The sequence below is a fragment of the Myxine glutinosa genome, chromosome 1, assembly GCF_964187855.1.
Source record: "Myxine glutinosa chromosome 1, kmMyxGlut1.1, whole genome shotgun sequence".
Classification (NCBI taxonomy): Eukaryota; Metazoa; Chordata; class Myxini; order Myxiniformes; family Myxinidae; genus Myxine; species Myxine glutinosa.
In genome coordinates this window covers 437,529,065-437,556,921 of record NC_136261.1, presented here as the reverse complement: position 1 = coordinate 437,556,921, position 27,857 = coordinate 437,529,065, and the positions used below count along the sequence as shown (strand labels likewise).

The following is a 27,857-nucleotide window of genomic DNA, read 5'->3' as shown; positions in this document are numbered from 1 at the left end:
TCTATGGTATACTAGTATGCTAATTAGTGCTTTATTTACAAAATAATCACAGTTTTACGAAATAATAGACTCATATTAAGGTCCGTCTACACAGACGTTAACACAAAGTTTTATTTTTCTAAATATTACAACTGTCAAAATAGTCCTAGCACTCAATGTGACCACTCTTCTCTTGCTTGTTTTAGATAAACATCATTAGCATTAGTGATTCTACACTGAGTCAGTCATCATCATTTTCATCGAAATCGTCAGAGTCAAACTCTTCTTCTCCTTCCTCTTCCTCCTCCTCTTCGTGCTCTCCTGTGTTCAGAAGATCCACCAGTGAGGTTGGTAGGATGGGACCACTGGACCACATTGGTTTCAACAGTCCTTCATCAGTCCTTATCCATCCTTGCTCCTCATAAGGTTTTGGCTTTTCGATGATAGGTTGATCGGCTCTTTTGTACAATGCTACGCGATGGTTCACACGCTGGATGTGCGGCTTCAGGGCAGACTGGCATGGAGGAAGGCGAGCCAGATCAACCTTGGACTTGGATGTGAGGGTCTTGTCCTCTCCCACCATTTTTCGTAGCAGCTTGGCACGGACAATGTCCACTGATGACTCGCGACTCTGGCCGTACATCACACAGGTGAATTTTTCTAACTGCCTCTCCACCTCAGGGTTGGCCTCGGAACGCTTCAGTAGCTCACGAACAACTGCGTTGTCTGTGATCGGTTGGTGGATAGGCGTGCAGTAGTCGACTGTTGATTTGCTGGGTGGGGGAGAACCAGTTGCAGAGGTGAAACCCCCTAGCCCAGGCACAGGCTGCAGGCCACAGCTTCCGATGTATCTGATGAAGAGCCAGATGTAGTACTCTTGCATCGTAGTGGCATAGACTGTGTCATTCTCTGCTGGCGGTGTGAATGATGAGCCTTCAGGGAACTTCGGGCCAACGCGAGTAAAGTGCAAGGGTGGGAGAGTTTTTGGTGTGTCGACCTTCAGGCTACGCTGTTGTGACCTATTGATGGTAGGTAGCATTCGGTCCTTGCTGCTCTCGAACCCGGGCTTGACCTCTTGCACCATGATTCCTCCAGCACTGTTTACAATGTTGCTGCCGTGCACACTGGTAGTGGTTTTATTCAAGTTGTCCCACTCACAGTGGAATACAAGGTTGCCCTCTCCTGTCACAATTTGTGGTGTACGATAAGTTGAGACTTCATCCAGGACCTTGGCGAGAGCAGTTTCCAACTCCAAGGCGAAATCGTAGCTCTCAGAGTGTCCAAGCCTGTGTAGTATTGTGGTGAGCTGTTTGCTTCGGAACAGGTGCCTTACAGTCACACAGAGGAGAATGTGCTTTGGTAACTTCCATTTTCCATCTGACACTGCACGGCACAGATCTTGTCCAATGGAGAAGACCAGACGCTTCACCTTTTCTGTCTCGATGCCCTCCTTGCCAGTCATTAGCACGCTGAGAAAGCGGACAAGGTCTGGAGGTAGGATGTCTTCAGGATTGAGCTCCATGTCTTCAGCTGTTGGTGGCCATGGTTGGTCTTTACACTCTCTGAAAGCCTGTAGAATACCCTGGCGAAGTTGGAGGGCAACATTTTGGTTCTTGTTTGTGCTTCCGAGTGTGAATGCTCGTGCGAGAGCATTGGAAACTGTTATGTTTGAGCTGTGCACAAGCCAGAAAGAAATGACATCACATTTGTCATGATCAACCTTCGTGAAGTGGATATGCTCCTTGATTGGGTCATTCTGTAGGCGTTTCAGTAGTTTCTCTGACCGATAATTTGAGTTCTCATATCCATTCAGTTTCAGTTCCTCGACATAGAGCAAGCGCAAGGAAGAAAGCTGTAGAACTTTATTCTGCTGGATGACCTGGGTTTGAATGTGTTCCAGTACTGAGTTGAATGCCTTTTCATGGGCGGCTGACATGCAAGCCTGCTCCTTTGGTGCTTCGGCTCTGTGAATCGCACGCTCATAGTTGTAGAATGCTGTGCGGAAAGCTTTAAAACATGACGGATGGTGTTTGGCCTCACATGCAAAGAGGTCTTTGTTTTTCACCTTTCGATGGAGTCGATAGAGACCCATTTTCTCAGCCCGTGTTTCGATTTGCTCCCATGCATTTTCTTTGTTTTTAAAGGATGGGAAGGTTGTAGGCCTCTCAGTATTGCGATGAGCATCTTTGGTCTCAACTTTCTCACAAAATATACACTCTGGCGGGAAGATGGGTTCAGCAGAACCTCCTGGTTTACGAGGAGAGTGATGCCATGATGAGGTTGATGGCCCTGGTTCTGTATCATCTCCCAGACGATGAAAGTGGCGGACAAAGTGCTTATAACACTTGCTGTGATATCCTACTCTTTCTAGGTCATCAGGAAGAGTTGCCGGGATCTGATCACATACTGATTGCATACGACATGGGGAGTCATGCGGTTGGTTGAGACGTCTATCCCGGATCTTTTGAAGCAGTTGCAGTTTTTCTGAAGCAGATCCTTTAATTTTACGGAGGGGCGTGAAATCCCCATGATCAGACATGGATGGTACATGAAGGATGCATGTAGGAGGAGAGCTTTGGGCTGCAGGTTCTACACTCCGTTTTCTTTTGGGCATGCTTGCTGTCGATGTCTACCATCACTGTTAAATGACAAATAAGAAATCACGAATGATGTTAAAAGTGCCTGTGAAAGGAGGCTCTGAGTTTTCAGTGAGGTAACAGAGGTTCTGAGTCATGTTCTACACTAGGGTACTTTTTAGCTGACTAAACCATGTTTAGTGGCATCAAAAGTGCTAATAGCTAAAACATCTAAATTCTTCCACACTAACGTTAGCTATCTAGGCCAATGAAACATTGTGCTAAGTTACTGTAGCTAGCTCAGCTGTCGTGCCTCTTTCTGGTTCAATTCATATACAGAAGTCAACAGATATGTCTCATGTTTGGCATTAACAAAAGTTTAAGTTACACCGACATTAGGAACATACTGTACATAGATGAGGCTAGCTTTAACGTTAGCTAACATGGTGCTAGCTGGCTCAGCTGTTATTCTGCCTGTTTATGATTTCATGCAGAAACTGAAGTCAAGAGTGTGAGTAACATTATAGTTAGCATCTTACCTGGCTAGATTGGAGGATGAATACCAAGAACAACACACAGATGGAATGGAAGACTGAACTTTCAACTGAGGTATTCAATAACATCAACGTTACCAATTGATACGAGCGCGCGACATTACCAATTGATACGAGCGCGCGAGCGCGCATGTTACATGGATGGAAATGTAAAATGGCAGCTATAGCAGCACTAATTTGGATCTCTAGTCTGTCATTTCTGCACTGTGATTGGATAACATAAAAAAATATGTTTGGGAGTTAACAGCAGGAGTTGGTAGATTTTACGTGGGCTGGGTGAGAAACCTTTAAATAAGCAAGTGAAAATCTCTCGCAATACAAAGTCAATGGTGGGAAGAAAAGTTGAGTGGTACCAATGTTACTGCCAATGTCCCGCCCCTATGCAAGACTCAGGAGCATCTTGTTGACATTTAACCTTGAAAATACCTGGGTTTAGACCCCTTATGTACCATGTTAAGTTATCTGCAGTATTAACGTATCCTTATCATTTGTAAAACTGATTATTTTGTAATTACAGCATTAATATGCATACTAGTATACCATAGACACATGTAATCATGTTAAGAATAGTTCTATCATGATCTATGCCCTTCAAAACATGGGTCTAGACACCTTCATTTTTCAATTATCTGCAATATTGGCTGAGATATGTCAAAAATCGTTTTTTTGATAATGGCAGCAGTAATTTGCATAAAAATGGTATGTGGGACATTTTTTCAGCTTGGGGCCATAGCTAGTCATTTTCTACACATTTTTTCCAATCTAGAAACACTGATTAGAAGTATATCTCCGGGGGGTGCAGGGGGACCTAGTCTTCCTACTAGACTAATTCTTCTGTCTTACTATTCTCTTTTGAGTGGGGCCGAAGGATCATTGTTTGAGAGGTCTCTTGAATATAAAAGTGATCTGACATGCTGCTGCTTTAGGATCGAAAAGTGATCTTTTCAAAAATTCAATACACCTGCTCTCTTTTGAATGGGGTCGAAGGATCGCAAATATTGGGGGTAGAAGGATTATAGATTTATATAGGAGGATTATAGGTTCATACAGAAGGATTATAGGTTTATAAGGCCAAGCAGGATCATACATTCTTCCTATTTAATGCCAGTATCTCTTGATCTAGGTTTAAAATGGTTTTCCTATTTACCATACACCAGCTTATACAAATTTACTGGTTTCCATACACTTACTAATACAAGTGCCTTCCATACACTTACTAATATACTCAGTTCAAAAACTCAATACTAGTGCCTCTTGATCTGAACTCGAAAATTTACTATTATTCTTATTTACTGGCCGCTTGATCCGGACCCGAAAAGTGATCTAGTCTCTTGACCTGTATTCAAAAATTCAATTGCAAGTAGGTTCGATGGTCTATCAGTTCGAAATGTTTACAATTCTTCCTATTTAATACTAGTGCCTCTTTTAAGTTGGTTCTTTCAATTTACTATTCACTTTTAAGTTGGTTCTTCCAATTTATTAGTCTCAGTTCGAAAACTTAATACCTGTGTCCCAATTCAAAAATCCTCACTGAAACCTTCCTACATCACATGATCTTCAATATCCCTCACTGAAACCTTCGTACATCACATCATCTTCAATATCCTCACTGAAACCTGAATAGGGGTAGAGGATCATAAATATTAGGGAGAAATAGAGGTGCCATAGGTTTAAAAGGATAATGATGATTTCATTTATAGTTGTGTTATTTATCTTCTTTGTAATTCAAAGGATCATTGTTTGAGAGGCCTAATCGAAGGTACTGACATGCTGCTGCTTTAGAATCAAAAATTTACTATTCACAGTTCGAAAACTCAATACTAGTGTCTTCCATACACTTACTAATATACTTCTATTCTCTTTTGAGTGGGGTCGAAGGATCGCAAATATTAGGGGTAGAAGGATTATAGATTTATATAAAACGATTATAAGTTCATACAGAAGGATTTATAGGTTCATACAGAAGGATTATAGGTTTAAAGGATCTTAGGTTCATACAGAAGGATTATAGGTTTAAAGGATCATAGGTTCATACAGAAGGATTATAGGTCTACAAGGTTGGAAGGATCGTAATGATTAGGGTAGGAGGAAATAGTGATAATGATCACTTAATAGGAGTGTCCCAGAATCTATCAAAATTAGAATATGAAAAGAAGATTAATTAAAAGGAAAATTAACACCACCCGAGCAAAGTCAATGTTGATCCTAGGCCACCTAGGATCAACGTTTAACATGTAAGTCAATGGGAGGAAGAGATTTAGCTTTTTGGGGTATGAAGAATTTTGGGTCTTTAGGGAAAAATTAACATGTAAGTGAATGGGGAAATTAGGGAAGAGATTTGGATGTTTTAGGGAAATGCGGGTGAGAGGAAAATTAACATGTAAGTCAATGGGATTTCAAAGTGGCCTCGGATCAACATTATTACCCTACTCCCATGTTTCATGCACTAACAGGGTGTGACACTTCTTCAGCGTTTAATGGGCATGGAAAGGTAACTGCATGGAATGTGTGGGAATCATTCCCTGAGCTCACAGAGGTACTAGCAGAAATTTGCCACCAGAGCACAGAGATAACTGAAACCTGCATGAACGTCATTGAGAGATTTGTTATTCTGTTGTATGATCGCACAAGTACTGCTACTGACATTAACATTATACGAAAGAAACTGTTTGCAAAGAAGGACAGACCTGTGAAATCAATTCCACCAACACATGATGCCCTTGTGCAGCACGTAAAGTGGGCAGTATACCAAGGCGCACTATGCTGGGGACAAGCATTGCATGCTAAGCCTGATCTACCAAGCCCCACTGAATGGGGTTGGCAAAAAACGTCTGCTGGCCAGTTCAAACCAATATGGACAACACTTCCAGAGGCTGCAAAGATCTGCAATGAACTTGTTAAGTGTGGGTGCAAAAAAGGATGTACTGGTCGTTGCCGGTGTAAGAAAGCTGCACTTCCCTGTACTTCTCTCTGCGCATGTGATGGAGAATGCAGCAAAGACTATAAAACCACAAGATTGCACAGTTACAGTCTGCGATGTCATAGACACTTTTAATCACTGAAGAATACCAACCTGTTGAGTATTTATATGCATTCCCAGTATGCATGATACTATGCAAAATTAATATTTTCATATGACTGCTTAATATTTTATGTTACCATTGGATTCCTAGACCCTAAAAATGTAGGTGTAGGCACTGCAACCATTTAGATAGCTGTTCTAATTATGGAGATATTCATCAAAACAGGTCTGTTATGGCGGCCATCTTGGATTTCAAGATGGCTGCCATATACTATTGAATATTTTATGTTGCCATTGGATTCCTAGACCCTAAAAATGTAGGTATAGGCACTTCAACCATTTTGATATCTGTTCTAATTATGGAGATATCCATCAAAACAGGTCTTGTATGACGGCCATCCTGAATTTCAAGATGGCCGCCATATGGGGTGAAATTGGAGATGCCCCCTGGACTAAAAATCTTTATTTTGGGGTATTCTAGCCATGTGCAAAGTTTCATGCTTTTAAGGGAAAAGGCACAATTCATCAGTTAAGCAGCCCCACTATAAGGTCTTCCAGGGGTCAAAGTGGATCCCGGTGTGATCCCCCAAAATAGTAATTTGCTTTTTCCTCTGAAGCTACAGACACTATTTCAATGAAACTTGACCACAACCTTCATCACACCCATGATGTACCGAAGTTTATTTACGGCACGATGAAAATCGAAGTCAAAGGGGTCTTTGTGTGGTCAAAGTGGGTCCAGGATAGTGTGTGTAGTTTCACAGGAAAAAGCAAATTCCTATTTTGGGGGGTTAAACCTGGATCCACTTTGACCCTGGGTAAACCCCCTTAGATCCGGATTTTTTTTAATGCCGTGAACAAACATTAGTCACAACACAACAAATATCAGTTGTGCCAAATTTGGTCGCAATCCCGCAGTGGTTTCAGGGAAAAAAAGTTTTAAGTGTTTACGGACTGACAACGCGCCATCGCATAAGCTCCACTGAACTTCGTTCCAGGTGAGTTAAAAATACCAGCCCATGAGGGGATCTACGGAGTGTGGGGGGTTACCCCCAAAATAGGTACTTACTGTCTTGGAATAAACTGCACATGCAATTCCAATGAAACTTGACCACAATGTTCTGATCACCTTTGATGTACGAACATTTGTTTCTGGCATAAAAAAAAAAAAATCGGGGTCTAAGGTACAGTTGGCATGTTGCCGCCCCACACCCAAAGTAGGTATTTGCTCTTTTCTCTGAAACTACATGCACAATTACAATAAAACTTCACCACAACCTTAATCACCGATGATGTTCCAATGTTTATTTGAGGCATTAGAAGAATTGGGGTCTGAGGAGGTATATGGGGTGAGGGGGAAGGCGAGTTGCCCCCCAAAATAGGTTTAAACCCCCGCAAAATGTTCCCTCATTCGGTTATTCTTTCACAAGAAAATAAACTTCCGGTGAAAAACAAGTTGAAAATTCAGCTGTCATGAAAATAACCATGTGACCTGCTGTGAGACTCAAATGCACAGGAGATCGTGCTCGCGTAATCACGTTGTTCATGACGTCACTGAACGAGGCTGCATCATCACGTTGTTCAACGCCACTTCGATTAAACTTGAAGGGAATTTCCAAACTCAACACCACGACCAAACACCCCTCCATGGTAACCCCGTGCCAGCCCTCACCCGTCAGTGTAATACACATCGTGGTGTGACCTCTTCTTTGCCCTCTTCATCCTTTCATTGTTGTACTCGAACCTTTAAGACAGTTCTCGAGGTTATACACGTAGAAAACAGGTGAGAGTAACTGGCTAATAAAATTGATGGCTGAGTACAATAAAGGTAATGATCATCTACAATGTTTGAGGTCACAGATATTATGGACCAATATATTGAGCACACAGGGTGAACAAAACCCTTTACAGGTAAAACATTGGAAAACAAAACCCACTATAAACCAGGGATAGAGCACAAATAAATGAATAAGCAAAACATTTGGCAAATTATAATCTCACAGTCAACAATTCAAATAAATGTACCAATTATTCATGTACAGTATTTGTAAGCCCATTACAGGGGAAGAGTACCCTCCAACCTCAGGGACTACTCTGCCCCATTACGGCACTTAGGCAAGTATTATGACCATCATATGACAATCCTAAGCATCCAAAATACAGACTTGGCATTTAATATGCAATATTTTTTTTGTGGGGGTGAACTTACTTTTCAAGATGACTTAGAACCAAAAGTTCATTGGAATTATGTAGAAATTATTCTAGATTTTGTTAATGTGACCTTTAAAAGAAACAAAAACCACATTTGGCATTTCGAAACAAATAAATTGATCCTTGAAAGTGATGTAAACTGATATCGAACTCAATTCATGGACAGTACTGTGTTAAACTTCTGTACGTTTTCCAGTACCGAAAGATATGATATGGAAGAGATATGGAAGTATCTTTTTATTTTGCACATTAGCCAAAAAAAATTTTAACAAAAAAAAAAGTTAAATTACGACTGGGATTACGGACAGTAAAATTACAGTTCAGTACTTCGTGTAACCCCCACGAGCATTCAGGAGAGCACATACATGTTGAGGCATGCTGTTCACGAGATTTGCCAAGGTTTGGACAGGAATCTCTTGCCATGCAGTGACAATAGCCTGCTGCAATTCAGGCACAGAGGTCGGCTGCTGGTCCAAGTGGTCGATTTGACGCGTTAATTCTGCCCACAAGTTCTCTATCGGATTCATATCCGGGGACATGGCAGGCCACTCCATATGCTCTGCACCACTGTCAGCAAGAAAGTGTTGGATCATGCGAGCACGATGAGGCCGTGCATTGTCATCTTGGAAGACAAAGTTTCCTCGAAAGGCTGCATGAGCAAATGGAGGCAATGTTTCTTCCAGAATGGCCCTGTACTTGAACTGGTTCAGTTTTCCATTCAGAACAACCAGGTCAGTTTTGCCCCCTGCATGAAAAGCAGCCCAAATGGTCACCCCACCACCTCCAGCTTGGACTCTTGGCACTATACAATCTTTGTTGTAGGCTTCATGCACTTGTCTGCGCACTCGGACGCGGCCATCTTGACGATAGACCAGAAATCTAGACTCGTCACTGAAGATCACGTGATTCCAGTGTCCTGGTTGCCATCGACGGTGCTCTGGCCCACTGCAATCGGCGCTGGCGGTGTTGTCTGGTCAGGCGTGGCTTTCTCAGGGGATGCCTGGCACAATAGCCTGCTTGAACCAGTCGTTGGTTGACTAGCCTTCTGGATACAGGCACATTTGTCAGTTGCTGCCACTCAGCCCTAAGCCGATTAGATGACTTGGTACGGCCATTGCAGACTAACCGGTGCAGCTGGCGATCATCCCTCCTTGTGGTTCTGCGGGGACGTCCTGGCCTCGGTATTGGAGTAGGGACACCGCTCTGGGGATTTCGTTTCAGGATCTTTGACACCTGACCTTGAGTGATGCCATACTGCCGAGTAATAGCAGGCTGTTTCATGCCGTAATTTCGTAAAGCCACCACTCCATGACAAACAGCATTGTCGAGTTGACTGACCATCTCCAGAGGAAGCGGCAATACCCTTTGGAGACATGCAGCAGTCGTTTTCCACTAATACAGAATGCAACAACCCTTGTGTACCCGACTGTGAAGCCAATCATCAAATGCACCTTTCCGTACATTTTGCCACGCCACCTGTGATATAATCCTGTTGTTGACTTCTTGCTGCGACAGACAATCAGTGACATGGTTCTTTTAACAAATAAATCACCAAAGTGTAAAAGAAACTCACCAGATTGATAAACTGAGTGAAGATAGAAAACCCAAGTCAAGGAAAAAAAAATATTACATATTAAATGCCAAGTCTGTATAATCCTTCAAGTACTTGGGATGGTATGGTGGATGGCTGGAGCGTCTTGGTGCACAGTCGCTTGGATACATTGTTGCATGATCCACACTAGTATCGCCGATGGTCTCAACAGATCGGGAACTAGTCGTATGGCTTTCATCAAGGGGTTCGGGGTGCTGGGTGGTTATCAGGTGTTACAGATGGTACTCTGAGGAGTTGTGCTCACAAGGTATATGCTCATGGGACTGCACACATTCACGATAGCTTTCTCCATACTGGTTCACCGAATACCTTGTCGCTGCTGAGGATCGCATACAAGTGGGGCACGGACAACCCAGTGTGGGCAATGCAATGTGAATTTAACAAACCTTTTTCAGCAAAACTTTTCAAACAACATTTGTTTGGTATTTCAGATTTTCAGCTCTCCTGCATGGATCTTCATATGCATTTTCAAACTGCCTTTTTGAGAGAAACCTTTATCACATATCAAGCATTTGTGTGGTCGCTCTCCTGTATGGATCCTCATATGTAATTTCAAATGGCTGTTTTGAGCAAAACCTTTATCACATATCAAGCATTTTTGAGATTGCTCTCCTGTATGGATCCTCATATGTGATCCCAAATGGCCTTTTTGAGAGAAACATTTATGACATATCAAGCATTTGTGAGATTGCTTCCTGTATGGATCCTCATATGTAATTTCAAACGCCTGTTTTGAGCAAAACCTTTATGACATATCAAGCATTTTTGAGATTGCTCTCCTGTATGGATCCTCATATGTGATTTCAAATGGCTGTTTTGAGAGAAACCTTTATCACATACCGAGCACTTGTGAGGTCGCTCTCCTGTATGGATCCTCATATGTAATTTCAAATTGCTGTTTTGAGAGAAACCTTTATCACATATCGAGCATTTGTGTGGTCGCTCTCCTGTATGGATCTTCATATATGTAATTTCAAACTGACACTATGAGAGAAACCTTTATCACATATCGAGCGTTTGTGAGGTCGCTCTCCTGTATGGATGGATCCTCATATGTGATCTCAAATCGCCTTTTTGAGAGAAACCTTTTTCACATATCGAGCATTGGAAAGGACGCTCTCCTGTATGGATCCTCATATGTAATTTCAAACTGCCTTTTTGAGAGAAACCTTTATCACATATCGAGCATTGGAAAGGACGCTCTCCTGTATGGATCCTCATATGTAATTTCAAACTGCCTTTTTGAGAGAAACCTTTATCACATATCGAGCATTGGAAAGGATGCTCTCCTGTATGGATCCTCATGTGTAATTTCAAACTGCTGCTACAAGAGAAACCTTTATCACATATCAAGCATTTGAAAGGACGCTCTCCTGTATGGATCCTCATGTGTAATTTAAAACTGCTGCTATGAGAGAAACCTTTATCACATATCGAGCATTTGAAAGGACGCTCTCCTGTATGGATCCTCATGTGTAATTTAAAACTGCTGCTATGAGAGAAACCTTTATCACATATCGAGCATTTGAAAGGACGTTCTCCTGTATGGATCCTCATATGTAATTTCAAACTGTCTTTTCTAGAGAAACCTTTATCACATATCGAGCATTTGAAAGGACGCTCTCCTGAATGGATCCTCATGTGTAATTTCAAACTGCTTCTATGAGAGAAACTTTTATCACGTATCGAGCATTTGTAAGGTTGCTCTCCTGTATGGATCCTCATATGTAATTTCAAATAGCTGTTTTGAGAGAAACCTTTATCACATATCGAGCATTTGAAAGGACGTTCTCCTGTATGGATCCTCATATGTAATTTCAAACTGCCTTTTTGAGAGAAACCTTTATCACATATCGAGCATTTGTAAGGTTGCTCTCCTGTATGGATCCTCATATGTAATTTAAAATAGCTGTTTTGAGAGAAACCTTTATCACATATCGAGCATTTGTAAGGTTGCTCTCCTGTATGGATCCTCATATGTAATTTCAAATAGCTGTTTTGAGAGAAACCTTTATCACATATCGAGCATTTGTAAGGTTGCTCTCCTGTATGGATCCTCATATGTAATTTCAAATAGCTGTTTTGAGAGAAACCTTTATCACATATCGAGCATTGGAAAGGACGCACTGCTGTATGGATCCTCATATGTAATTTCAAACTGTCTTTTCGAGAGAAACCTTTATCACATATCGAGCATTTGTAAGGTCGCTCTCCTGTATGGATCCTCGTGTGTGATTTCAAACTGCTGCTATGAGAGAAACCTTTATCACATATCGAGCATTTGTGAGGGCGCTCTCCTGTATGGATAATCGTATGTCTATTCAAATTGCTTTTTGTCGAGAAACCTTTATCACATGCAGAACACTTGTGGGGACGTATTCCAGTGTGGATCCTCATGTGCATTTCAATGTTCCTCATTGAAGCAAAATCCATTCTGCACACATTACACTCAAACGTATTCACCTTTTAAGAACCTTTTTGTGTTTGTTTCGTTAAATATTAATCTTGGTGTTGCGATGCCCAGACATGCACTTGTATTTTATGGAAAGTGAGTCTTAATTGTCTCTTCAAAAAGGCTTCTTTCTTGCTGTCAAGCTGCGACTGAACCTTATTTTTCCCATATTCCTTCTTGATTGTTCTACAGAAAGAAAGAAACAACAAATTTTTTTCATCAAAATTAAAATATTTAACACATTTCCGAAAATTATATATTTTCACAACACAAGAGATTGTATGTTAATTTTTTACATTTCCACTCACCAGTTGCAAATTAGGAAGCACTTCCATTTGTCATGTGAATATCATCTGAAGCTTCCATTGCCAAAGCACATTTTGAATCTTCTGTGACAGATGAATCCTTGTTGTGTTGTCTGCCTTCCACATTTACAGGATGGACATCACCTGTGTACAAATCAGCATCAGTCTTTTGCAGGGAAATGGGAATGAGAACTATCTTGAGAGTTCATCGATCATGTTACTCCATGGAATGTATACTTCAATTTAAATATAATAACTAGGGCATGCCCGTACTATATCTATATCTAAAATTATATCCCCCCCCTCTATTTACATGAAATGGTTTGGTCCAAAGCGAACGGCTTCCGGAGTTTGGTAAAGAAATCGCCATCGCGTGCACAAACGCGCAGGAAAGCGAATGAATCGCAAATTCGTTTTTATTAGTTTTAAAACATCGTTTAACGCCAACATAGCGCCAACATAGTTTGCAAACGTGAAATAAATGAATACGCTCTCAAATGTGCCATCCGAGGCAGAGTGTGTCCGCCACGTTCGGCACACGCGATAGTTCGCTGCTCTCTGATTGGTTGAATCGTTTTTTGGACATAGCTCGGTAAGTAATTGTCCGATTAATATGAAACCTTGAAAAGGCACATCCTCGGGTCCCCAGCAATATACCTGGCAAGTTAAAAGTATATCGGACCCGTGGTTGTCGAGAAACAGCGGTCACAGACAAACGTACAAACAGAGATTACTGGAATTATAGATAGATGAAGTCAAAGATTGTTGAAAAGAAAGATTCCGATGTTGAGCACGAATGCAGCAGTCTTCTACATCACCCTTATACACCACCCAATTTAACATGTCCATGTGCTGCTAAATTGGAGGTGTGTAAATAACAAGAAGGCGATTTGTGTTCAACAATGTTCAAGTATTTAAAACAATTTAGATGAAATAAAGATTGCAAAATGCATCCAAAAAATTTCTGTAACTTACTGGCATTAAAATTCTCTCAAAATTTCCTTTAACAAAGCTCAGAACATGTGTGTGTCCACACTCAGGAAAGCCAGGAAATAATATCTCTCCACACTCAAGACTGAACTCTCAAACCTGTATCCCTCGTCCAAGTCCTGATGCAATCTGCCCATATCTGTTTCTGGTGTTTGTTCCCCCTCCATCCCCTCCCTTACCTCAAACGGCCACACACCTGATGCTGCACGTGAAAAAGCTGAATGCCTCAACTATGCGTTTGCCTCAAAATCTTGTGTCCCAAACACATCACTTTCTGTACCCACCTTAACCAGTCGTACCCAGCTTCTCCTGGACTCCAGCGGTAATGTTGGGCTTCTCTCCCAACAAGGTGGACAAGTTTCTGTCAAACCTCGACTCTGATTCTGCAACTGGACACGACAGCATCAGCCTACGGGTCTCAAAATCCTGCTCAACCATGCAAACACACCCTCTCCTCTCTATGTTCTCTTCACCCTCTCTTTTGCTCAAGGTCATCTGCCATCTGCTTGGAAAACAGCAAACCTTATCGCTTTACACAAAAAATGTGCAAAATAGATCCTTGCAACTACAGACCAATCAGCCTGCTCCCAATTTATCAGCAAGGTCATGGAATCAATCATCGCTTCCGATATGAAATCCTTCCTCTTCTCCAAAAGCTTGATTTCTGATCATCATTTTGGAATCAGACCAGGCCACTCAAATCTGGACATGCTGCTTCTGCTGTCTTAACAATGGATGGAGGTACTCAATGCTAAACAGGAAATCAGAGCCGCCTCCCCTTGACATAGTGCCTTCGAAAGGGTTGGGCGCCCCACCCTGTTCAACAAACTCTCCTAAAATAGTATCCATGATAACCTCCACCTCCACGCATGGCTTGCGGACTTCCGCTCCTGTCAGAGTCGATGTAGGGCCCTGAATGTAATTCTCTCATCTCCCCCTTCCTGTTCAGGTTGGAGTTCCTTGAGGCAGTGTTCTGGGACATGTGCTTTTTCTGGTCTTCATTCATGATCTATCCGACTATCTCGAAAATCGTCTCTGTCTTTTCGCTGATGACTCCTCCCTCTGCCACTCCATATCTCAACCCTGAGATCGGAAGGCAGCAGCCTCTTTCTCATACTTATCTGCCGGCTTGGATAAAATCACAGACTGGTTAAACAAGTGGGACATGTCATTCAATCCTGACAAATCTCACACCCTCACTATTTCTCTTCGTAAAGACTGTCTGGAAAAACCCTGTCACTCAAGCTTTTGGGTCTCGCTAATAACCACCTAAACTAAAACTAAACTACTGTCTCGCTAAAAAACTCGCTAACACCCACCATGATGTTTCTTGGGAAAACCACATTTCCAAGCTGGCCTCCAAAGGCAGTGGCCGACTGGGCATCCTCTGTTGTGCAAAGTCCTTTCTTGGCACTACTGAGCTTCGCCCCACATACAAGGCTTTCATCCACAGATTGAGAGTGTCGTAGTCTCCCCTCTGGGCTGGTGCTCCTGCCTCACACCTAGCTCAGCTTCATACTGTAGAAACCAAAGCTTTTGGAATCATTGGTATCTCCCACGATGAAGCCGATTTTGAGGGCTTTTCACTCTCACCACAAGCAGGTTGGTGGTCTTTCTGTCTTCTACTGACTCCTCTCCGGCCTATCTCCAAAAAAAATTAATAATTAGTGGTTGAATTCAGTCAGCTGATATGTAAATCCTATTCAAGTTTTCAAATCAATCTGATAAAAATCGGATGAAAATGATTTTAGAAGTTTGAAAAAAGTGGTTGACCTTTGACCTATGTTGACCTTTTAACCTCAAAAATAAATAGAATTCTGTCGGCCCACCAACTCTAGCATTTGGTGAAGTTTTGTGAAGATCGGTTTAAAATTGTGAACTGTAGGCACGTATAAGTGAGCCGACAGACAAACACACAAACCGGAGTGATGAACATACTTGTCAAAAAAATTTTTTTTTGTCGAGTATCAAACAGACAGACAGGGGTGAAAACATAACCTCCATCAACCTCCTGTGATAGAGCTAAAGATACCATTTTCAATTGCTCGTTCAGGAACTCAAGTCGAAGCTGAGATGAACCGAGTAAGGTCATGTGACATGGCAAAGTTAAATGCACAAACACCAGGAGGATCTGTGCTGTGGGAGTGAACTATGTGAGAGAGAACCCATATATCTATTTATTGCATGCGGTTGAGCAGAACGTGAGTGCATGATGGCTAGTGGCACAAGCGATCCTGTCTGAAACATCATCCTGTCTATCTATTTGAGGCAAAACATCCTGTCTATCTATTTGTACACACTAAATCGAGCCAGTGAAGGAAATAAGACAAAAACGGGCAGGATGGAAAACCATATACCAAAGAAAAGGCAGGTATTTACAAGCACACAAGATTCAATAATAATGTGGCACATATTTGCAAGCACATCAAACAATAACCAAACATCAAGAAAGGCCCAAAAGAGCAGATCTTACTCAAAACACTTATTGCCGCTTATAACAATTTAAATAACTTGTCCACGCTTGTAGACAGACGGACATAACCCAATTGCTTAACCCCACTTATCACTTTTAGTTCGCAGAGAAATTAAACACCTACCTCCAAGCACAACTTGGGAATCCAAAAGTCTTTCGTGTCGAAGACACAATAAATGCCATTATGGACTGCCTTTTCCAATTTGCAGCAACCCTTGCTGACACCACAGTTAAACTGAGATTATTTTCCCAGAACTTTTATCCCATCTGAAAGCACCACAAACACCATAAGGCAGTTTAGGTCAGGTGTGGCAGCTCATCACCATGCCCACTTTCTGCCGGTACTCCATGCCACCATACCCCAGACAGCACGATGCCCAGCCCATTCCCATCTCCTTGAGATACTGATCAATCTACTGCAACCATAAGGCATGTGGTCGGCCCTCGGGCTCACACATCTCAATGACATGTGGAAACATTATTATAAATGCCAAGACAAGTGAATCTCGATGTGATCTCAACACCCTCGCCACAGAGCGATACAGACTGGATTGTAGCATCCAGGATGCCATTGAAAGCCTGGATCTTAGTGTTGACCCTGGAGTCCCATAACCTCAGTGGCCCCAACTCCTCATTCATCACCTTAAGGGACCTACCCCAAAAAGATGTCCAGAGTTTCCGCAAAGATGACTGGATCATCTACGAAACAAAGGCCACAGATTTTAACGATTTCAAACTATGCAGCAGAGCTCGATCTCTGACATCTTATTATATCTTATTATAATAGGGCAAACGTAGAAATGGTTTTGTTTGTCGTTATGTATGACGTCTTCTTCTTCCAATAAAATTACCACCCTCTTAATTGCGTTAAGACTGCTGTGACCCCTCAGACCTTTGAGCACCCTTTAATTCCCCCAAGACCCTTCAGACCACCAAGACCCCTGAAGACCCAAAACACCCCGGATACCCAAAACACCCCGGAGACCCAAAATACCCTTAAAGGCCCAGAGGATCCAAAAGACCCTGAAGACCCAAATGGCCCTAAAGACCCAAAACACCATGAAGACCCAAAAGACACCGAAATGGTCAAAGATGCCGACCCCTCTGAAATGATGTGTGGTGAGGCATGTGGAGTGCGCCGAGTCACGCTCGTGCTCCCAGTAATACAGTCCACACAAGTACCAAAAGTGTGGTGGCCAGTACACAATCCTGACGAGTTCAAGTAACAAATGGGAACCAGGCTGAACAGTTTACATTTTTGTATCCCACTGATAAGGTCCGGATTTAGATCAGGCCAAACCAAAATCTAATCGGCTTGTTCACGGCACCTACCCAAATAATCCACCAAGTTTGATCACAATCCATCCACAACTTTTTGAAAATACACGTCTATACATCATTTTTGGCCCCATTTGTTCCCTGTCAATGGTGACAAATCACTTAAGCAATTCTCAGATCCGCATTCAATTGAATTACTGAAGAGATTCTCGGATCATGGCTGAGAGCGTGGATGTGCCGCTGATGCAGCACACAGTTTCCATTAAGCTGGCATTCATTTTGACAGGCATCTCGGAAAGATGACAAGCTGAATAAACTTACCTGATGTTATTTAACAGCACGGCTGGGGCTCAAATTCAAGACCCTAAGATCTTAAGCCAGCCAACTTATCCTCTAAGGGGCTTCTTTCCAAAGTGAAGACTCACTTTAAAAAAACGAGAGAAAAAAAAGAAAGAAAAAGCATGTACTTTGCATTCACACTTTTTCTTATTAGTCTTCAGAATGTGAAACATGACGAAAATATCCACCAAAAAATTTGCAATTTTAGGCAACCTTGACCTTTTGACCACAAAAGCAATTGGCTTCAGCAACCCAATATGCAAACGCTACTCAAATTTCAAGTCAATCGGATGAAAATTGATGATTGTATGCAACATTGACCTTTTGTTCTGGAAAAAAAAAACCATAAAAAAAAAACAATCGGCTTCTGGCTTTTGATTGGTGAACCAATGCAGTGTCCATTATGCAAATTCTTAAGATTTGAGGTCAATTGGATGAAAATCGAAAATTTTATGTGACACTGATCTTTGACCTTTTAAACAAATTATTATTTTGTCTTCTCCATAGTCTCAAAATAAAGTCATGTTGAAAACTTGATGACAAAGCTCAAATGGTACAAAAAAAGTTTGGGAACAGACACAATTAAACCTCATTCATAAACAAGGACACAGACACACCATGACATACACACACAAGATGGCATCAAATAAGCTGGCACATAATCTCCTTGTCAAACCATCTCACTTGGACTCACGGCTTACACCCGCCAATGTCAGTCCCAAAACGACGTGAAGGAAAGGAAGGAGCTCCATTGGAGAGATGGCTGGTGGTGTGAGTGGGACAGAGACAGTTATTTAAGGAGTGGAGATGAGGCTTGACATGAGGTGCATGTACAGTGCATTCAGAAAGTATTCAGAGCCCTTCACTTTTTCACATTTTGTTATGATGCAGCCTTATGCTGAAATCGTTTAAATTCATTTTTTCCCTCATTAATCTACACTCAATACCCCATAATGACTAAAAGGAAACCGGATTTTAGAAAGTTTTGCAAATTTATTTTTAAAAAAAGAACTGAACCATCACATTGACATAAGTATTCAGACCCTTTGCTATGACACTTGAGATTTAGCTCAGGTGCCTCCCATTTCTCTTGATCATCTTTGAGATGTTTCAACACCTTGATTGGAGTCCACCTGTGGTAAATTCAATTGATTGGACATGATTTGGAAAGACACACACCTGTCTATATAAGGTCTCACAGCTGACAATGCATAACAGAGCAAATACCAAGCCATGAGGTCGAAGGAACTGCCTGCAGAGCTCAGAGACAGAATTGTGTTGAGGCACAGATCTGGGGAAGCCTACAAAAATAATTCTGCAACATTGAAGGTTCCCAAGAGCACAGTGGCTTCCATAATTCTTAAATGGAAGAAGTTTGGAACAACCAGGACTCTTCCTTGAGCTGGCCACCCGGCCAAACTGAGCAATCGGGGGAGAAGGGCCTTGGTAATTGAGGTGACTAAGAACCCGATGGTCACTCTGGCTGAGCTCCAGAGATCCTGTTAGAAGATGGGAGAAACTTCGAGAAGGACAACCATCACTGCAACACTCCACCTATCTGGGCTTTATGGCAGAGTGGCAAGACAAAAGCCTCTCCTCAGTGAAAGACACATTCTGAGAAACAATTCTGAGAAACAATCAGATCAATCTGAGGTGGGATGAATGAGAAGTCGACTCACAGATTACCATTCAAAATTACTTTCAGTTTATTCCTGGTCTTTTCCTTTGTGCCAGTCATAGGTGAAAACCTTGATTTACACAGGTATGTGGTGGTGAAAGGTAACAGGAACTTGATTGCCCACTCTAACTGAATCCCCTGCCACTGTAAATGCAAACTTAATATATTCGGGTTCGTATTTTCTGACCATGCAATTCACCTCCTTTTAGCAACTCCTGAAATTTCGCCACAATCATCGGTTTTTCTTTTCAGTTAACGGTCCATGTACGGCAAAATAAAATTCAGGAAAAGTAAAATACAGCAGCTTGCGTTTTCATGTGAACCCGAGTTGTCTGAGACATTCTCCATTCCTGAAACACCTTCGATCAACCAAATACGGCCAATGGCGAAACTGCAAATACCGAATCCGCGAATGTTACGGATGGAAACCCTCACGTCATTTCCAAATTCACCTTTAAACTCAATCTCTCTACATTTTCATTTTAAACAGCATCATTCTAATCACAAATTAATACAATAACATGAATACAACTTCTTTCTTGAGAGGTAAATTTTGCGAACACTCATGAGGGAAACTAATAACCTGCTTTCTCAGGTGGGTATGGTATCTGTAGACCGTGGGTGGGTATGCTATAATATATATGTATATATGAATGATCGTTTTAAGGCCATTTTCCCCGCTAGAGCGGAGGTTAGCCTTGCGGGCCCCATGACAATCATGGTTCCCTGTTTGAGGCAATGTTTTTATGGCTGGATGCCCTTCCTGACGCCAACCCTTGTTCACGCTCTTCCGATACGCAGGGATACGGTGTACCTATTCTAAATCAGGGTACACACCAGGATCATTCATCCCAGCAAGCTGGTACTCAATTTGCCGACCTCGGAAGGATGACAGGCTGAGTCAACCCCCCTGGCGTTAATTCAGAGATCGACCGGGATTCGAACCCAGGATCCTCGGATCCCAAGCCGGCACCCTAACCGCGAAGCCAACACCAGGCTTATGGCAACACCAGGGTATGCTATAATGTTTCATGATATTTGTTATATCACATCACCTTTATCTATCAATATTGTTGAAATGAAGATTAAATAGCTGCATGTTGAAATATGTTGAAAAAGTCAAAACTTTACATGGGGTGTACTTACTTTTTCACGTGACTGTAGATCCCTCATCCATCGATAATCTACAACCTTTATAACACCTCCTCATTTGGAGGTCACATTGGATATACAAGTTTTTATAATTAACTTTCTGCCTGGTTTGTAGTTAAAAGGAGAAATGAGGTTTAACCATTGTTGTATGAAGTTTAATGATGACGTCATGTAAAACAACACAAACAACAACAACAACAGGCATTTTAAGGCCATTTTCATTTAGGCCTGCAAGAGCAGGGGTTAGCCTTGCAGTCCCCATGACAATCTTCTCCATTTTGCCCGATTTTCTGCATCTCCCCTTGTTAAGCCCCTTGCCCACATTTCTACTTCGACCATCTTTAGCCAGGTCTTTCTCGGTCTTCCCCGTCCTCTACTTCCTTCTACATTCATTTCCATCACTCTTCTCAACCAGTCACTTTCATCCTTCCTCAACACATGACCAAACCATCTCAAACTGTTTCTCTTCACAGCATCCATCACAGGCTCTATTCCCATCATCTTTCGCAATTCATCATTTGTCTTCCTCTCTCTCAACGATACTCCGCACATCCACCGAACCATTCGCATTTCCACCCTTTCCAGCCTTCGTTGCTGCTCTACATTCATGACCCATGTCTCGCTCCCATAAAACATAACACTTCTCACACATGCAGCATACACCTTTCCCTTCAGCTTCAACGACACTCCCCTCCTCGTCAGCATGCCACTCAGTTCCCGAAACTTATTCCATGCAGATCTCACTCCAGCAACCGTTGCAGAGTCTGATCCACCTTTTCCATTCAGCATGTCTCCGAGGTAACAAAATGTTTTCACACCTTCCAGCTTCATGCCGTCTCCAAGATCCAACTCAACATTTCCTCCATCTGCAGCTCCCTCTGTGCACACCTTACACTTGAATGTAGCTGCCACACTGGATAATGGCCCTCTCAAACCACTACATTTTTGATGAACCCACTCAGCGCACATTGTACATTGAATGGAATTCACTCCGACACCCTTCCTGCCCATAGCACACGGCCACTTCCCAGTTCTTCCACCTCACCACATGCTTTACCACTTGCCATCACCTTCGTTTTTCCGATATTCACCTTCAGACCTTTTGTCTCCATACATTCCTTCCACTTGTTCATCTTCTCCTTCAGTCCTTCCATACTTTCTGCAATCAACACCAGATCATCTGCATACAACAACTCCCACGGTAAACCCTCCTTTTCATTCTGAGCCAGCACCATCATCACAACTACAAATAGTGGTGGACTTGGTACCGACCCCTGATGCACTCCCACCTTCGCCTCAAACTCACCACTCACCAAACATCCTTCGTCCTTGCAGCTGTGTGCGCTCTTTTGTACATTGCCATCACTACTCTGATAAACCATTCCTCCACTCCTAACTTCCTCAATGCCCATGTCACTACTTCACGTGGAACCCTATTGAATGCTTTCTCCAGATCAACAAACCCAAGAAACAACTTCTTCCTCTTCTCCACGTACTTCTCCTGCAACTGCCTCACAATAAAAAACGCATCTGTCGTTCTTCTTCCTGGCATAAATCCAAACTGCATTTCGCAAATCTTCACATTCTTCCTTGTCCTCGTCTCCAACACCCTTTCCAATACCTTCATTCCATGTTCCAATAACTTTATCGCTCGATACGAGCCACAGTCCAGAGGGTCACCTTTCCCCTTGTACAGAGGGACGAGGGTACTCGGTTCCCAATCCACTGGAATGTGGCCTGCTTTCACCCCCAGATTACAGATCTCTGTCATTCTCTTCACACCCCAATTTCCCACTGCCTTCAACATATCTCCCACAACTCCCGTCAGCCCTCCCGCATTTCTACTCTGCATTGCTTTTATCGCTCCCTCAACTTGCTTCTCGTTTATCTTCTCTGCCGGTGCTAAAACTGGGTTACTCTCTATGTTGCCATCCCATTCATTCTCTGCATTCAACAATATTTCCATATGTCTCTTCCATATTCCTTTAATTCCATCTGGGTCCACAACGATTTGTCCCACTTCACCCTTCAAGCAAATCACCACCATGACATCACACCTCTCTTTCGCTATCTGCTTTGCAATCCTGAATATCGCTCTCTGACCCGCTTCCAAATCCAAGCGTTCTCCGAACATTTTCCGACATGCCTCCTGTGCCTTTGCTACCTCTTTCTTTGCAGCCTTCTTGGCTGCTTTATAACTTTCATGCTCTGCCTTTTCTGCCCTCATACCCTTCACCTTCTGCCACTTCCTGAACTTCTTCCTCTTCTCGTCAATCTTCTTTCCAACTTCATCATCCCAACACCATGTTTCCGAGTGCCTTGGTGGTTCTTTTGTCCATCCACATACCTCACCAACGGCTCCCAACAGACTATCTTTCATTGACATTCAACCACTTTCAAGCTCAACCACATCATCCTCTGCCATACTCAGCATCTCTTTTAATGCCTCCCTCACTGTCGCCTCTTTGAACCTCCACATCTTCATTCTCCATTGGTACTTCACCCAATGAGCTCTCCTCTCACCTTTCACCCTTATGTCGCAGACAACCAAGTGGTGCTGTGAAACAGCCTCCTCCCCTGGGATCACCTTTGTGTCCCGGAGGTGCCCCCTATCTCGCCTATGCATCAGCAGGTAGTCGATGGTTGTCGTCGACCCAACTGACGTGTATGTAACAAGCTTATTATCTTCTTTCTGGAACTGAGTATTACAAATCAACAAATCAACTCCATCAGCAAACTCCAAAATCCTTTCACCTTCTCCATTTCTCACACCATATCCGTAACCCCCATGAACTCCCTCAAAACCGTATACTCGTTCCCACATGTCCATTTAGGTCTCCTCCTACCAGAACAACTTCCTCATCTTTCACGTTTTCCATCAGCTTCTCTATTGCACACCAGAACTTGTCCTTCTCTTCATCGCTCCGACCAACCTGCGGAGCATATCCCGAGATGACGTTCACCAAGAGCTTTCCAATCATCATTATCACAATCATCAACCTTTCACTCACTCTAGTCAAACTCACCATACTGTCTACAAACTCCTCAGAAAATAGGACACCAACACCATTCATGCCTTCTGGGCACCCTTGCCACACAAACTTGTATTTCTGTCCCTGCCTACCCTTCACCATTCTCACACCACTTCCCTTCCATCTCGTCTCTTGCACACAACATATGTCCACTCTTCTTCTGACCAATACTTCCACCACTTTGCCTGAACTCCCTGTCATTGTCCCTACATTCCATGTCCCAAACCTCAGAAACCGATCTCCACGTAGGGCATAAGATGTTTCGTCATCATAAATGGAGTGATTTCCACCCTTGCTTCGATCGGGTTCCCCACCTTGAGTTTTGACGAGAGGGAGTGGGGTCCCCCACGGGGTACTTCAAGCTGTACCCTGCCCATATGTAGTTGTAATTGTCATGGTTCTCTTTTTGAGGCAATGTTTTTTGGGTCGGATGCCCTTCCTGACGCCAACCCTTTTAGTCGCCTCTTACGACACGCAGGGATATGGTGTACCTATTCTAAACCGGGGTACACACCAGGGAATATAAAAAATACCGGTCATATAAAACTATGCAGTGAATACAATAAAACGAGTGAAAAACACCTCATTAAATGAACAATCAAAGACCTCAACATTAATTTAATGAAAACTCGTTAAACCTATCTTCATCCCCATCATCAACGAACAGAAAATTATTTTATCTTTAAATAAACGTTTTACAGATCTTTCTCAGTATTAATAATAAAATGAGAATCTCGCAACAAACCTCTACAGATCCGATCCAATCCGACCCGATCACGTGAACCTTAGTCACAAAACGAGGTTCACAAGATCACCCGGAAGTTTTTCCTAGTTATTGGAGACTGCATGTTTACGGACATCGTTCTTCTTCCTCTTTGTAAGAAGATTACAACGGGAAATTGCTCACGTTTGTGACGTCAGCAATTTGAATGTGCCACGACATGACAGTGCGAAAATATAAGTGAAGATAAAGAAGAAGCAGGATTGCTTCCGGTTTAGGAGTGAACCACGTGCGAGTGAGAGGTGCTCTGTCCGCAATGGCGGATTAATGCACGCGCATAATGGTCACGTGCCCAAGGGCCCCCCAAGTTCAATGACGTCATGCAATGAATGCAACCCGAGATCACGAGAGATGAGATAATGCGAGATCGATCGTGGTCCACAATGTTTGGAGATGAGACCGAGGGTGGGTCTAACTTTACCCACAAAACATATCACCTTGTGAGTGGTGATAAACACAGCGTGAAGGGAATGATCCATCTCGAGGAAAGAAAGCATTGTCACGTGATTAATCGATTTTAAAAACGTTTTTTTCCCTGATGTTTAACTGGACGAGATGATTATAAAATGAAGGGGTGATGTTAGTATTAGTAAAAAAGCAGGTTAAGTGGAATAATGAATAACTCATTGAATGTATACAAATGCAACAATAATCACATTAAAATTCAATAACAAGTATTCTGAGTATTGCGCTGCAATCCATGTCCCCTACCAAATTTCAAAGTGCTATAACTTTGTCAAAAATGATCTAATATGCAAATTTATGCACGGTTGATGCTGGTTTTCAAACTTGATCTGAGGTATGCTGAGACACGTGTGTCACGCCTCACCTCGTTGATAAGCCCGCAAGGTCACTCCGTGGGCACGTATTGCACTGTGTGAATTATATAAGTTATTACCAACTCACGGTCTCAGGTACTAGCGATTCAAGAGATATCCATTTAAAAAATTTTTTTTTTCGTTTAATTAACGATATCTGCCAAACCACTTGCCCTATCGCAAATTCTAAAAGGACATTTTAGTAGACTAACGTGCTGAACAGATTTGTGAAGTTTCCCCTCGATTGGATCAAAAATGAGGGAGGGGCTCGGTTTTAAAGGTTCATGTTTAAAAACGTCATAACTCTGAAACCATCAGTAATTTATGATATTTTTCGGTTCACGATCAATGATCGATGTGTATATATATGTTGCTCTGCTTGGCTCCGCCCCTCCCGAAAGCGCGCGCTGTGTCGCGCTATTGACGTTCGCGAGACAAGGCTGAGGACGCGCAGTGCAGCTTGAGGAGAACTCGAGAATTAACAAGAGATATTCATTTAAAAAAAAAATATTTTCATTTAATTAACGATATCTGCCAAACCACGTGCCCTGTCGCAAATTCCAAAACGAAATTTTAGTGCTGAACAGATCTGTGAAGTTTCCCCTCGATTGGATCAAAAATGAGGGAGGGGCTTGGCTTTAAAGGTTCATGCTTAAAAACGTCATAACTCTGAAACCATCAGTAATTTATTATATTTTTCGGTTCACGACCAATGATCGATGTGTGTATATATATATATATATATATATACACAGTGGGACCTCTAAATCCGAATTGAATTCGTTCCAGCGGCAGTTCGGATTGGGAAAAGTTCGGAATTAGAAACTATTTTCCTCATAAGAAATAATGGAAAGTGAATTAATCTGTTCCTGGACCCCAAAAACCCATTATCAAGACACTGTTAACTGCAAATACACATGATTCAAGGTAAAATAAGATGAGTAAATGCCCTAAATATCAAATAATAATAATAATAAAAACAAGAAATAAATGTACTAACATGAAAATAACTGCATTTACATTCGTGGAGAGTTCTGATGGTGCATGTGGAAGCTGGAGAGGAGGAAGGAGGGAGAGGGTTTTATTGCTTGGAAGGTGAGGCACCTTCCAAGCTAACATCAGATGACTGTGCTTCTGGTGTTTGCCCTCTTTGTCTCTCAACACCACTTGTTGAGGGTTGGGGCTCACTAGGCTTGCTTTCTTTCGAGAACCACCTCTCCAAAGTTGCCTGGTGTTGGCGACTTTTCTTAATTTTTCTGAAGTGGTCAATCACATTGTCACTGAACAAGTTAATGCTCCTGTTAACCACTGCTTTATTAGGGTGCCACTTTTCAACAATGGCCTGTGTTTTAGACCAATGGAAGCACAGTTCTTTAATTTCAGCACTGGAAATGTTACCACTAGCTCCCTCTTCCTCCTCTGAAGAAATTTCCACTGCCACTTCTTCTTGCTGCATCTTGTGGAGGTGCTGAAGTTCTTCTGTGGTGAGTTCTTTGTTGTGATCCTCCACTAACTCCTCCACATCCTCTTCACTCACCTCCAAGCCCATGGACTGACCCAATGCTACAATAGCAGGCAGAATAGGTTCTTCAAAGCCTTCAAAATCTCTCCCTGCAACACAATCAGGCCAGAGTTTCTTCCAGGCAGAGTTCATTGTCCTCAGAGACACTTCCCTCCATGCTTTGTCAATGATTCTTAGGCAATGGAGGATATTATAATGATCCTTCCAAAAGTCTCTGAGTGTCAGTTCAGTCTCGTTTGTCACCTCAAAGCATCTCTGGAACATAGCCTTGGTGTACAACTTCTTGAAATTTGAGATGACTTGCTGGTCCAAGGGCTGGATGAGAGGAGTGGTATTGGGGGGCAAGAACTTCACCTTGATGAAGCTGTATTCTTCCTCCAAATCTTCTTCCAAGCCTGGAGGATGAGCAGGAGCATTGTCCATCACAAGAAGAGCCTTCAGGGGTAGATTCTTCTCCTCAAGATAAGCCTTCACAGAAGGGGTAAACTCCTCATGAATCCACTCAGTGAAGAACTGCCTGGTAGCCCATGCTTTCACGTTTGCCCTCCACATAACATTAAGCTTGCTCTTAATCACATTGTTCTTTTTGAACACACGTGGATTCTCTGAGTGGTACACAAGCAAAGGCTTTATCTTGCAGTCTCCACTAGCATTAGCACACAACAAGAGAGTAAGCCTATCTTTCATTGGCTTATGGCCTGGTACAGACTTCTCTTCCTTCGTTATGTAGGTCCTCCTTGGCATCTTTTTCCAGAAGAGGCCTGGCTCATCACAATTGAACACCTGTTGTGCCACATACCCCTCAGTGTTCACAAACGCACTAAATTTATTCACAAAGTCTGCTGCTCCATCCTTATTCGAACGAGCAGCCTCTCCATGCATAACAACACTGTGGATCCCACTTCTTCTCTTAAACTTTTCAAACCACCCCCTACTAGACTTAAACTCATCACCATCAGCACTACTTCCAGGCAAGTCTTTTATAAGGTCACCATGCAGGAGCTTCGCTTTCTCACAGATAATGCCCTCAGAGATGGCAGCACCAACCAACTGTTTCTCATTTATCCAAACTAAGAGGAGTTT

The 27,857-nt window shown here is 42.5% G+C and overlaps 1 protein-coding gene across 1 annotated transcript; it reads right to left on the bottom strand.

Moving 5' to 3' along the window:
• Positions 1 to 7,849: 7,849 nt before the first annotated feature.
• LOC144888486 (uncharacterized) lies at positions 7,850 to 12,339 on the bottom strand (the record flags this gene model as incomplete). The annotated part of the gene is made up of 9 exons (XM_078766482.1): positions 7,850 to 7,944; positions 8,065 to 8,067; positions 8,225 to 8,275; positions 8,530 to 8,575; positions 9,916 to 9,927; positions 9,984 to 10,148; positions 10,249 to 10,340; positions 11,544 to 11,835; positions 12,127 to 12,339. Coding segments are annotated over 9 exons (969 nt in total), but the record flags the coding sequence as incomplete, so codon positions are not given.
• Between the last annotated feature and the right edge of the window lie 15,518 nt (positions 12,340 to 27,857).